At 37.1% G+C, this 13810-nt stretch overlaps 1 protein-coding gene across 1 annotated transcript; it reads right to left on the reverse strand.

Annotated features, from left to right (window-relative positions):
- Positions 1-3950: 3950 nt before the first annotated feature.
- On the reverse strand, positions 3951-8657 carry LOC140327273 (fatty acid-binding protein, liver-like). The gene is made up of 4 exons (XM_072406623.1): positions 8520-8657; positions 6774-6946; positions 4827-4916; positions 3951-4062 (listed from the first exon to the last, which is right to left on the reverse strand). The coding sequence occupies exons 1-4, from the start codon at positions 8584-8586 to the stop codon at positions 4009-4011; spliced, it is 384 nt and encodes a 127-aa protein (XP_072262724.1). The 5' UTR covers positions 8587-8657; the 3' UTR covers positions 3951-4008.
- Between the last annotated feature and the right edge of the window lie 5153 nt (positions 8658-13810).

The following is a 13810-nucleotide window of genomic DNA, read 5'->3' on the forward strand; positions in this document are numbered from 1 at the left end:
CAAACTGCCTGCATAACTAATCCCACTCTCTTCAAACCCCCGCATAACTAGCCTAAGTGTGCTTACTCACCGACCTTTGTACCATCACACCAATCAGGCCAATGCAAGACCACACAGTTCCACTGGAGAAGGCTCCCCTTGCTGCTCCACCTCTGGCGCCAGAGCGCAAAACCTGTCCCACTGGAAACGAGACAACGCATCAGCCACCACATTTTTAACCCCCGGAATATGGCGCGCAGATAGATGGTATGAGCAAGGACCTCAAGACTAAATGCCTAAACAGCCGCGCTGCTGGCCCTGATGGTACTGACAGACTGTTGATGGCCTGTACTACCCCCAGGTTATCTTAATGGAATCTCACTTTTTTGTTCCCTAACTCCTTCCCCCACAATTTTATTGCCACCACAATAGGGAATAGTTCCAGCACCACCAAATTCTTTACCAGCTCTGCTTCCACCCACTGTTGAGGCCACGCCCCCACACTCCACTTACCCTGAAAATTGGCACCAAAACCCGTAGACCCCGCCGCATCAGTGTACAACTCCAAATGCACTGCCGTGATAGGCCCTTCCAACCACATTGCCTTCCCATTGAACAACACTAAAAACATTTTCCACACCTTCAAATTTGCTTTTACTTCCTTGGACAGTGACAGTGTGACAGCGATTTGACTCCGGCCGTCGCAGCTGCCAACCGTCTACAAAATATTCTACCCATCCTCACCACCCTACATGCAAAGTTCAACTTCCCCAACAAAGACTGTAGCTCTTCCAAACGCATCTTCTTCCTGTCACAAGCCCCAACCACTTCCGCCCTCAGTGCTACCAACTTGTCTTGAGGCAACCTGCTCTCCATAGCTATGAAATCTAACTCAATTCCCAGAAATGTAATCACTAAACCTGGGCCTTCAATTTTTTCTGCTGCCAAAGGTACCCCAAAACGATCCGCCACATGCTGTAACGTCCCCAACAAAACCCTACAAACAGAACTATCTGTGGGCCCGATCAACAAAAAATCATCCAAATAATGGATGACCGATTCCACCCCCGCCACCGACTTAACAACTCAAAAAAGTGCTAAATTGTTCAGTGTGCAAGAAATGGAGCAACCCATGGGCAAGCACCTGTCCACGAAATACTCCCCCTGCCACTTACAAATGCACACACACACTCGGGGTGTACCAGCAATAAATGAAAAGCGGCCTCAATGAACCAAAAAGTACTTTAGTAGCTTTAGATATTGCAGCTTGGCATTGCATAATGTTAATAAGTCTATGACCTACTAGAACCCCCAGATCCTTTTCCATTTCTGACTCCCCCAAATGTACCGGTATTCCCCCTAGACAGTATGAAGAATGCATGTTGTTAGCTCCCAAGTGCATAATTTTTAATTTATCTATATTAAATGTCATTTGTCACTTGGCTGCCCAATCAAACAGTACATCCAAGTCTGCTTGTAGATTATAGACATCCTGTATTACATTGCTATTTGCAGCCAGTGTGCTGACAGGTGGCAGAGCTGCTGAGAATGGCAGAGCAGTGTATAGTAACATATAACAAAATAAAACAGTAACATGGAATAAAATATTGCCATGCCCTCCCCCCTGCTGACTTTCAAAGCCCATTACTAACAGTTTGATCTTATTTCTGGGCAAAATGAAAAATCCACTCCTCAAATCCTCTGTTTAGGTCTATTATCAGCCATGCTTTCTGTCCACCAGTGCAATGGTGCCCACGTTCTTGGTCCCTGCTTGTCCCCATCTCCCGATGCCTGATTGCTGATAGGAAAGGAGCTGTATAAAGGGATGGGCCTTTTTTGATTGCCAACTCCAATGGATTTTTCTGATGACAGTTTTGACTATAAAAAGTAATTCACCACAAAGATAAAGGTGTCAAACAAGTTGAATCATTTTGGCTACACCCACAATTTACTGCTAAGCTTGCCACATTGCCATTTTCCTCTGTGTGCCCATGATTGCCCCGACTCTTAGCAGCAGACCTGTCAGTTCAAACCATGAAGCATTTGTGGGGCTAAATGTTAATTTCATTTAAGCAAAACTATCTGCTCTTCAAAACAGTCTTTTTTCAATTGTGCTACTAACATGGATTAAAGAGAAAAGCCTTTCCTGTATTATTCGCAGATTGTAGCTGGTTTTGGCACACGTTTTTCTGGCACTCTCCAGCAATGGTAGGTAAAGCAGCATGTCACTACTGCATCATCATCTTCATCTTTATGGAGGACTTTTGAATCCTTTGCAATGTTATGGCCATGGATGGTCATTGACTATGCATGCACAGGAGTAGCATTGTCCCTGGCACATGGCTTTTAACATGGCTCCACCAGGAGCCAGGGAAAGTTTTTTATTGCATATCTCAGCCAAAACCTTTTACCTCCTGGTGATTTTTCGTTTAGTGAGTTTAGATCGCCTACTGTCTGAAATCTTTGCAGCCAGCAGGTGGAGCTCTGAACATGCTTTAATGGCTGCTTACCTTAGTACCTGTGTTGAAGAACCATAGCTTGGAAAGCTCTCTGGATTGTGCACTTTAAGCTGAGATTTACATACAAGTAAAGGTATTGAGCAGTTGGAGGCTGATTAGCAGAAAATGGACTGCTGTCTCTAAAGCTCCTCTTGCAGCTGGGCCCCGGTACATTCGTTGGGCATTAGGCTTCTTCTTAAGTTATCTTGTGGATTTCCCAGCTCTGTATATATTAAAAAGCCATGAAGTTAGTGAGCAGCAGCCCTACCAAAATTGGATAAAGGCATACAGGGCCTTAGGCAAAAGTATTCATTTTACCCCTATCTATTAGTCCATTCAAATAGTCTATTCTGGCCTTGCCCCATCACACATGAACAGCCTACAGTTTATCCTCCTATAAGTAGTGACAGGCAAATGCACACCTTTACCTAATAAAGACATCCCTCTGATAAATGGAAAAAAACCCCTGAATAATATAGTTGGGACCCCAAGACACTCACCTGGTTCCTGCCTAGGTTTCCTTGTTCTTAATGTACCCAAACCTCTCAAGAGAAGGAGGGATCCTCTTTAGCACACAATTTATAGCACACATTCAGAACAGTAATAAATGAAAATGTCAATAACACTTATTTAAAAGAAGAAAAAAATAAAATTACATGGCCTCAGCCTGTATATTTTTTCCCTCTATTTTACAGGTAAAGTATTTTGTACTTTTGAGTTGGTTATGATTGGTCAATTGCTCTGAAATGACCATTTATGCATTATAGCTGGCCACCACTGGATGGCACTGTAATCTCATGTACAGTGTGTAACACACTCCTGCCTATTTTCCCTGATGGAAAAAGCTTGTTACACACTTTACATGAGAACACAGCACCATCTACTGGTGTGACCAAAGTATACACCAAGATTCTTTTTTCTAATGGCTTTTTGAAGGAAAAAAAACTCTGTGTTTACTAAAGTTTATATAGTAGTACCTTTTTTCAATACAGAATTTTACATCAAACCCCAAAAAATGGCCAATAAAAGTGAAAAAAGGGGCAGAAAGATTTAGTTTTATAGAAACAGTCCCTCTAAATGTAATGGGGAGTTATGATATATATGTATCAAAATCCCTTGAAGGGTGGACATTAGTCTGGAACTAAGTGTATTTCTAGGCAGGCTACATTCGCACACAGAACAGAAAATGTAATGCCTACATATAAAGTCTCCATGATTAAAAGGACTGAAATCCAATTAGTTATCTGGGCAGAACAGGCGAGTCAAGATGGGAAGTGCTTTATGAAATTGGGCGTCCTCCAGCCAGGAAATAAGATGGACTCTATCTGACCTGGTGCACCTTCTAATGCACATTTTGTACAGTGAAATCAGACTAATAGATTCCATTGCAGGAGAGGAGGCTGTACAACTGTGCAAGACTGAAAGAAAAGCTGGAGTTTAAACCTTTCTTACTATTAAATATAAAGTAGACAGTTTATTTTTCTTTATAAATCTTTATTTTACACAGTAAAAATATGAAACATTTGCTGTCCTAAGAGACTCTCTTGCTGACCCTTGTGTATACGATGTCTTTTACAGTCATAACCTAAAGAACAAAAAAACAGAGTTACATAAAATAATGAACCATATGATGTGACAAATGACTTGTGTCACTTATAATAACTTCATAATAAGACTTTAGGGTTGATTTACTAAAGGAGTTTAGTTTGTTAAATTAGAAAAGGGAATGATCAATCTTTATGGGATATATGAATTATCTTATCCTGACTATCTTAGCGCAAAATCACTTTCACTCACATGTCTTGGACATGATTGGATGGCTGGGATCAGCAGAGCTTCACCCTACTCACACAGCAAAATAAGTGATACATCACTTAAATCGCTTGGATTTAGTAAATCAATCCGTATGTCTTAATGACCCCCCACCCTTCCTCCTGGCACTAGGTACCGTAGTTGTTGGGCCAGAAAAACACAGACAACCAAAAAATTTTAACCAATAGTTCCTTTCTTTACCCTCTAAAAACTTTAAAAAATTTATAAATATTTTTGTGGTTCTGTAGTGTCATTAAAAATGATTAACTGTGTTGCTTCTCACTTCACTGTGCATTCCCCGGCTGAGGTGGGTCCTGGTTTACCCAAGCTCTGATGAACTAGGATGAATAATGCTGACTATTAGACACTGGCTACACTGGGAGAAATTGCTGGATTTAAGCTAAAGATTACTTATGTTTGGCTGGAGTTTAGCAGATAAAATAAGAGAATCTTGAATGTAAACCCCCCTTTGGCATTCAGGTATATAAACAGACTATTCTCTTGTTGGTATTGCTTGAGCCATTGAGCAAACCTTACATTGGTTAGAATATCGCCAGAAAGTTCAGTGACAGAGGTGATGCCTTTCAGTTTCACAACAAGCTTGCCATTCTCTAGATTAACGGTAGACTGAAATATGAAAAGATTATTACAATATGAAAACATTAGTTGATATTTTTGCAATTTTCAACAAATAGATATTATTATTTGAATGATTAAACATGAACATGGCATTAGGTAAATATTGAAATGTTCACTTCCTGGCATTCTGTGACTGCAATGCATACTGACTCTGACCCAGGAATATCTGAATGGGTACCTGGTCCAGGTTGGAGACCAAGAACAGGGGTGTCAAACTCTTGCCTGGGTGCCAAATCTTGCCCCCAACGTCCTTTTTCTTGGCTGCCAAAAGAATCCTAAATATGAACTGCAGCTGGCTCGTCGCTGCATTGAAATTGCACCGCTACCACAATTCCCGGCATCACTTGTGTCTATAGACCAGCGGGCTCTCTGCCAATGCGTGGCCCCCCATTGGACTGTTTTACAGACACAAATAATGGCGGGAATTTTAGTAGCAGCGCTATTTCAATGACAAAGGAATTTAAGCGGCGGGCCACTCATAAGGTTTAGCTCCGCATTGGCCGCTGGCATATCCAGCACTCCCCCTCAGCTGTACATTTCCTTTCTACTCCAAGGCATGGACTTGAATGGTTGGATTTTCATAGAAGAATATTGGTATTAATATTGTTAGCCTGTGCAAATAGGTTACCATTGAAATTTAACTCAGACGGCTACAAATAGAGAAAAAGGCATAGGATTTGTTTCTTATTCTTAATATTTTTATGCCTCTTTCCCTAATATAAACTTGTTCCGGATGGAATGTGAAGCAAAACCTCTTTGTTTCTATATGAAAATTGTTTATATCTAATAAGAGGGAAAAACTTCCTCAATTTTTTCAATAAATTTCGATGTCTGCCCGCGACTATCTAAGTTTTTAATTTTGGCTCTCTGTGTATTTGAGTTTGACACGTCTGATCTAGAATGTGTTTATAGGTGCTTCAAAGCTCATAACCCTAACAAGGCCTATCTGCAAGCATTTACCCAACACTAGCTTGTCCTCATCTTCTTCTATGGGGTAAGCACTAACTCCTAGGGTTACCTTGGGATAAGGAAGGTGGATACAGGTTGGACTGCCTGACAACTGTTCCTTGCGAGGATTATGTCTATAGGGTTTTTACCCGGTTTATTTTTTTAGTGGTTGAACTTGATGGACTTTTCTCAACCTAACAGGCTATGTAACTATTTAAGTTGCCCAAATATGATATTCTATTTTTTGGTAGGCAAAGTTGACCATACACTTTTCAAATTAGACAAGCCCTTGATTTAGTTGTTCATCTTGCTAGGAGATTGTACAACTACATCATAATGTGACCAGATAAGAAATACCAGTGGTGAAACTTCTGAACTATGTTGTGTCTATGTCTCCTAACTGATATTAATGTTACAATGCTGACCACATAGTAGATAAGTATGTGACCTTCAAACAGTTTAAAACTGCAGTTGCTCCCTAGTTCTTATAAAGTCCAGTCCTCCCTAAAGCAGGTTCTTTTAGTTTTTTTTCAAGCCTCAATCAGATTCAATATTTATTCCTTGTAGTATAAGGACTCTTATAAACCAGGGTTTCGCAACCTTTTTAACATGGGGGAACCTTTGATATAACTTTCAGGTTTTCAGGGAGCCCCTACCGTAATTACTATATCCACAGCGCACAGTACATTAGTGTGAAGGTCAGTGGGAAGTATTCCTCCTACATTGCTGGCCAATGGAAAGAATATCACCCTTACAGATAGACAAAAAGATCATTGGTGTCACTTAAACTGACCTGCGAGGCACAAATTGCTCATTGCAAGGAACCCCTAGAGACTTCTGGAAGAACCCTGGTTGAGAAACACCCATCTAAAAGAAATGGCAACTTTAGTTCCTTACCCTAATTTTCTCTTCGGTCAGTGTTTCTAGCTCAGTCTCCTCTCCAATATTGAATTCATTTTGTAGGACCTTTGGGCCAGTGGTCACTGTGACCACAAAGTGATTCCCATTCTGCACAATTTCTGTTACGCTCTTCACATCTTTTCCCTTCTGGATTAATTCTTCTGGAAGACCTGCATAAAGACAGATATTTTGTGATTATTAGATGCCACAAATTTGCCTACAGGTGTGGACGAGCTCTTAGGACCTGCACGTTCACATTCTCTAGTACTCATGAAAGAATTAGCATGCATATCAGGTTTTAGTTGCCGAGTCCCAGCTGTGTAAATTTCCTATAACCTATTGAAAAAATAAATTGGTTGGTAGTAGATTTTATTTTGGATTCACTTCAGAGCAGATTATTTTATCACATCAAAAGTAAAATAAACTGATTGTGTGAACACAACCTGTGGATTTTATTATTGCTGTGGTTCACCACTGTCAGACAGTTCTTAAAAGTCTCAAATCTCTGATTATAATTGAAACAATATGGAAAGGTTGAAATCCCTCTTTGTACAGGTGTTTGCCTGTGGTTGGGTTGTGGTTCAGTTTTTTAGAAACGTCATGCAGCCTCTCAGGACAGTTTTCTGCTCAACCACTACTAAAGATCTGAATAGGACTGAATGGTTTCGCAAGCAAATACAAGTGATTAAAAATGCATTTCCCTATCACAATAGCAAAGACCTAGAAATCTCTAAACCTACCTTTTGACCAGAATAAATCTAAGTTGGATTGGATAATGATCAATGACAAATTACATAGCACTTTGAAAGGCAATGCTAGGACCTTCAATGGCACTTGGAATCAATAGCTACACTATTTAAGTAACTTTTATTGCTTATGGTGGTTTTAGTACTGGTTTTTACCCATAATATACTCTTTTTGTATACATTGTTCGGTTAATGTTTTGCTTTGTGCTTATTCTATTGTATTAGGTTCAAAATTAAAGTCGATAACTAGCTTTAAAAGCTAGGGATAGCCATCTCCTGGATGTTCTTAATACTCAGTGAACAGTTCATAAGTGATGATAAATGATAGTTCCATCCTTCTATATCATATTGTGAACTTGGTAGATCTCAGTCTTTATCCTGATAATTTGGACTAACAATTTATGAACTTTGATTTATGTACCATTATTGTTTCAATGGTAATTTCAGGTTCTTCCTTCCCCTTTTTGTTGTCTATTTATGTCTCCTCACTTGTTATTGTTACTTTTCAATTATTTTTTTCAATAAAAATAAAAATATTAAAATAAAATTGCATTTCTCAGTTATTTAGAGCACAGCAAAGAAGCATATATTATGTGATGCATTATGACCAGTGCAAGCAAATGCAAAAAAAAAAAAAAAAACACATCCAACCATATAAATGAATTGCTTACAATGCCTGTTTAACCCACTACTAAATTGGGTACCCTAACAGGTGAAAGTGAGCATCCAGGAGCGGTTCACAACACAGTTTTCAACTGCCAGTCTGAACTTAATTATTTCACAAATAAGATTACAGAACATTTATGTATAACATTAATCTAGTACCAGGTTTTTTATGTCTTGGATTTACTAACACATCTACCATATTGTTAGGAAATGCTCTCAGCTGGCATTTATGACTTTGTTTAAGGTATCATTACAGCATCCTCCACTGTATTTCTCATGCAGTACAATAAAAACGTGCAAAAAATAATTATTTATAATTATTGATATTTACCAATGGCTTTCATAAAAGGCTCGAAGTTCTCCTGGGACTGCAACTCATAGGTTCCTGAAAAAGCCATTATAGATGGAGATGCTGATCTTCTGCTCGTGCGGAAAGTCACAGAGGGAATGTTTCACCTTCTCATTCACTCCTCTTTATAGGAGTCTGCTTTAATCTCTGAGACCAGTAGGAGGGTGATGTCACCTGCTTTACAATTTGGATGAAACATTAACAGCTGCCTTGCACCACAATAATTTTGATAAGCACAATGTTTATGTGACAGTCAAAGTGCAATGATATGTATGTATAAATAAATGAATGCACTACCCCACCCTAGCTGAATGGAGCTATATCCTGTACACATAAACCATCATATTGTACAATCACAAGCCCATATATAGTATGCAAAAAATAAAAACACAATACAACAAAAAAAAAACACACCCAAAGTCCTCAATCATTGGATTGATATGTCTGCAAATACACTTTAGATTTGTGTCTACTACATCAAAGTGCTACCACTAAATTTTTAAGTTTAATTCCTATAATCCACATTGTTCTTGTATACATATTTGCTTTACTGAATCCTTTGCATTATTCCTTGATACATTGATCCACACACAAATAAATCTGGGCTCCTGTAAAGACCTCAAATAAACAGCAGTCAGGTCAAATGTCATGTTGGCCCTGATCATCTTTATGAGAATAGGCTCTTTCCACCGTTTTGGGAATATTAAAAGAAAAAACCTAAAAACGTATTTTATTGACCACCTGACAAAAACAAGTCCTTGTGTTTTAATACTCAGTACGAATCAGCTTATGAACTAGATCTTCATTATAGAAAAATATAGGAAAGGATGGACTATGGTGACATAAACACGTACAAGTCTTTGTGATGGCCTGGAGATATGGTTCTATGTGTCTTGCTGGATGCTTGACTTGTAGTGCATGGTGTTAGTCGGTGAATATTTTTATAAAAAGATTAAAAATTAAATAAGGCAATATATTTTTACGTTTTTTACTCCCAAAGTGGTTCATACCTTCCATACTTTAGAATATGAGAATGGGGGCAATGGGCATAGCACATGCATGCATTGTTTTTTATACTGTGTGCACACAACCTTTGACATTATTCTCAAATTCATTAATAGCAGCAATACTTTAAGAAATCTTCATGAAAGGAACAAAGAAAATGTCAACCGTCTCCTATTTCTGAATATGCTAATTGCTTGTCTGCCATGTTGGCCATTTTATGTCCCTTTCCATGCTTCTAAGTCCCTGACTCGAAACCTAGTGACTTAGCACTGTCCCGAGACCTGTATACTTATTGGAGGTCAGTGAAGCTAATGTTAGAGAATAACAGCTGGTCAAATAACAGTTTTATAAAAAAAACAAAGGAAAATATCAGTAACAAATGTAAATTTCTTATGAGTAGCCTACTTTGAAAAGTCCAGTATAGGATTTTGATCCCAGTTATGCAGCACTATGTGAAATTTCTGCAATTGCAGTAACCACAAAATGAGAAATCCCAAAGCTAATTTATGTTTCTATTCTATATTTATATGAGAATAGAATAAAGTGAAACTGGCTTTCTAATATATATCAGATTCTAGAAGGTCAAACTTAGATAGGACTTTCCAGGCATTTGTTATTAGGTGTATTTTTTACAGCAATACTAAAAATCTTAACAACAACATTGATTTTTATTCCATATACTTTATTTGTCTGTTTACTCCAAAAATTTGTAAATGTTCATTTGTTGTTCATCTTAAAATATTTTGCAGGGGCCAATTTCTTAGTCGACGCGACATGTTTCCCAGATGCATTGTCTGCTTCTTCAGGAGAGATCAATGAAGATTCCCACTCTGGAAAATTATATGAGACCCATGATTTATCAAAACAGTATATTACATACTGAATACCTAGTTATTCAAGTATATTATCATGGTCAAATTCTCAATTCTACTGAGTATTAAAATATATGTGCCACATACCTGCTTATATAGCAAATATACACACAAAAGAACCGAAATAGGATTTTTTAGGCACTAATTAGTCGAAAAACTTAACATTTATTTTTTTTTTACAATAAAATAATAAAATCATCCACTTTTAAAACATATAACATCTAAAGTAAAAAGTGTTCAAAAAATGCTTAAAAACATCATAGTCAAATGTGTACAGTCTCACAAATATAGAACTCAACGCGTTACACTGACTTTTTGGGCACTTCCTCAGGAATAAACAGTGAGACCTACAAATAAAGTAATTATTTATGTATAAATATTTGAAAAAGTTATACATATATACATTGCTTACATTTTATCTATAGTATTTATTTTTACTCACTTTTTGTGGATTTTTTTTACCAAATAAAAAATGTTTGATTGTGTACTTTGATCTTAAAAAGAATAGAATAATTTAAATTTATAGTGTGGAAGATTTTTTACTGTCACAGCGCTGATTTAGAGTAGCTGAGTAAGGAATTTACAAATCAAACTTAAATCTTATACCAATTCTGTCCTAATGCTTCTGTTTAACATTGCAGAATTGATAAATGCCCCTATGTCTTTTAACATTTTTGTTCTATACTGTATACTAAATAATCTGTTATATAAATTTGTAGCCTATTTTTATGTATTTTTCATATTAATTTTTGTATGCATAATACCAATAATCATAAAGTTACACAGACAGCCAGACTGTAGTAATTGTTCTGTACACATACAAAGCCATATCATTGTATCATTACCATCACATCACTGTCTTTAAACCTTATAAATTACATTTCAGTTAAAGAAATGACAGATTTGTACCTGAATGATGCAGTTCATGGTCAAATCTTTACTATCACAGGATTGCTCATGTACTTTGTTTTATTATCAATCCATCCTATTGATTTATGCGGTAATCATGTGATAATTGGCTGACTTTGATCTCTGATCTGTGCTGGCTAATGAGATTTATGTTGTATTTTATCATGTTCTGTGTTTTGTTTGTTGGTTTTCTGTAAAATTAGCACTGAACAGCTCTTTGCACATCAAAGGTGCAGACATTACCTTATCAAACTCTTATCCAGGCCAAGAGTGACTTGAATAGCAAGGATTTATTCTGCAAAAGTTGTTACTATAACTGTGCTCATACATGCTATTCTTATGGTGATTAATAAGATACGTTTATTTTGTATAAACATTACCTAATCTTTTGTAAAGTGAAGGAAAATATAAGTGATTTTCATAACAGTAAATTAGATTAACATGTATCTAAAGCTATTCTGCTTCATCTCAGGTAGTGGAGGATCAAAACCCCAGACCCCAGGTTTGTCTCCCTGTGTTGGAGATTCACCATCTCTCCCCTCCCTGTTAAGTACATTTTTGCATCTGCTCTGGTAAAAAAAACTTTAATTCATTGATTAAACCATGTTTTTCCCCCTTTTTTCATTTTGTTTCATTATTATTCTCTCCATTCTCCCTTATTTTCCTTCTTCCCTGAATTTGCCTGTTGAAACTCTTAGCTTGGATTCACTTGGGCACACGCATGGCCATTTCCTACCAAGGAGGTTCCACCAATACAGGGTAAGGTTGTATTATTGGGGGGCAAACTGTTTTTTTTTGTTTGTCCCTAAAAGCATTTTTGAACATTTTCAAGGTTTTGGTGAGTTTTCGTATAGAAAATGTGCATGTTGAAATTTTGTTAGCCAATACAAAATAAAGGTACCGAGTTTTAATAAAAGAAAGCATTTATGACTCTGACTTCAGTGTCAATGATATAGTATTAGTAACTAACTTTCTACAAATAGTCCCAAATTACAATAATAGATGAACAGCTTTACATAAATAATCTTACTGGCACATGTTAAAGCAATATATATATAATATTCACTTTACCTATTCGGTTGCAGGGCCATGCCATCTTCATCCTTTCCTTCCCGGAAAATCTTGATTAGAAGGGTTGGAGTGGTGCAACGTCATTGGCCTCAGTGGGAGTTTATTCAATCCCGGCATGCGCAAGGAATGCTGGAATTGGCAACAATTGCTGAGCTGTGCATACTGGGTGCCAATCATGCAGGTAAGAACAGTTTTTACAGATGGGACATCGCGCATCCCTTTCAGCAACAAAAACTTTCCTGATCGCCCTTTGTTCAAAGTAGGACTTTAGTTCCACTTTAATATTTACAAAACCAACTCCTTTATATTTACAAAACTTCTTTTTTGAATAATCTACTAGAATAAGTAATCTACTCTTGGCGAAAAATGATGAGAGGCAAAATATCATATATTCATGAAGCGAAATTATAAAGTGGTTATCTGGTTGTGTTTCAGTTTTGATACCGAGAAGCTCAGCTTCAGTATGTGAACTATAACATTTATAGAATTTAATATGGGTTCCATTCTATTTGAAGTAAGAAAGTTAACAGATGTGGTTATCTAGGTGTGTTTAGTTGTATTGCTGTTCTCAGGTTTGTACACCAAACATATTTCCATATTTCCATATGTACTATATGTACTAACATATTTCCATATGTACTATTTATTAAATGTTTATGTGTAAAACAAAGTTTTTTTTTTCTGTGTAATAAAATATACAATGCATGGTGTTATTATTTGCCTTTCTTTGTTCCAAAAAAATAAATCTACAAACCGTTTGACTTTCTGTATAATGCGAACCTGCATCCAGATCATACACACTAAAGTATTTACAAAGTCTGAACAATTCATCTCTCTATCTATAAGCATTGTAAGTTACCGGTATTCCAATTATATAATTCACAACACAGACTTAATGTATTTTTCCTATAGAATAGAATCTTGGCAGGATGTGATTTTTGGCATCCTTGAGAGTGTATAATTTTGCAATTACAAAGGCTAGAAAGGTCTAAAGGATAAATTTAAAGATCTTTTACTGCTTGATGAATATGTAAATAATAAAATGTCCACAATCATGACACAGGTGCACTTTAAGTTCGTAATAGGCATTGTTTGACTTTAGGAGCTGCAGCCAGGATGTTCCTACCCAAATATCAATTATCTGAACATACATATATTTGCCTACAGAAGCCGTGCCGTTTTCTTTGCAATTGTTTTTTTTAGAGGTTTTAATTTGTTTTTGTGTGGTTGACTTCATACCATGACATTGTGCACTCTGGTAAAAGGTTGTCAATAGGGCAGAAAGAAAGGGGAATTTCCTTTCAGAGGGATAGAAAACAGAGATCCCCTTTACGAGGATAGCAAAAAACTAATATGGCTCCTACCCTTTCCCCATTCTTGTGGAGTTGTGTGAATAAGACTCCTGGCTGACGAATC

The sequence above is a fragment of the Pyxicephalus adspersus genome, chromosome 3, assembly GCF_032062135.1.
Source record: "Pyxicephalus adspersus chromosome 3, UCB_Pads_2.0, whole genome shotgun sequence".
In the NCBI taxonomy this organism is placed as follows: domain Eukaryota; kingdom Metazoa; phylum Chordata; class Amphibia; order Anura; family Pyxicephalidae; genus Pyxicephalus; species Pyxicephalus adspersus.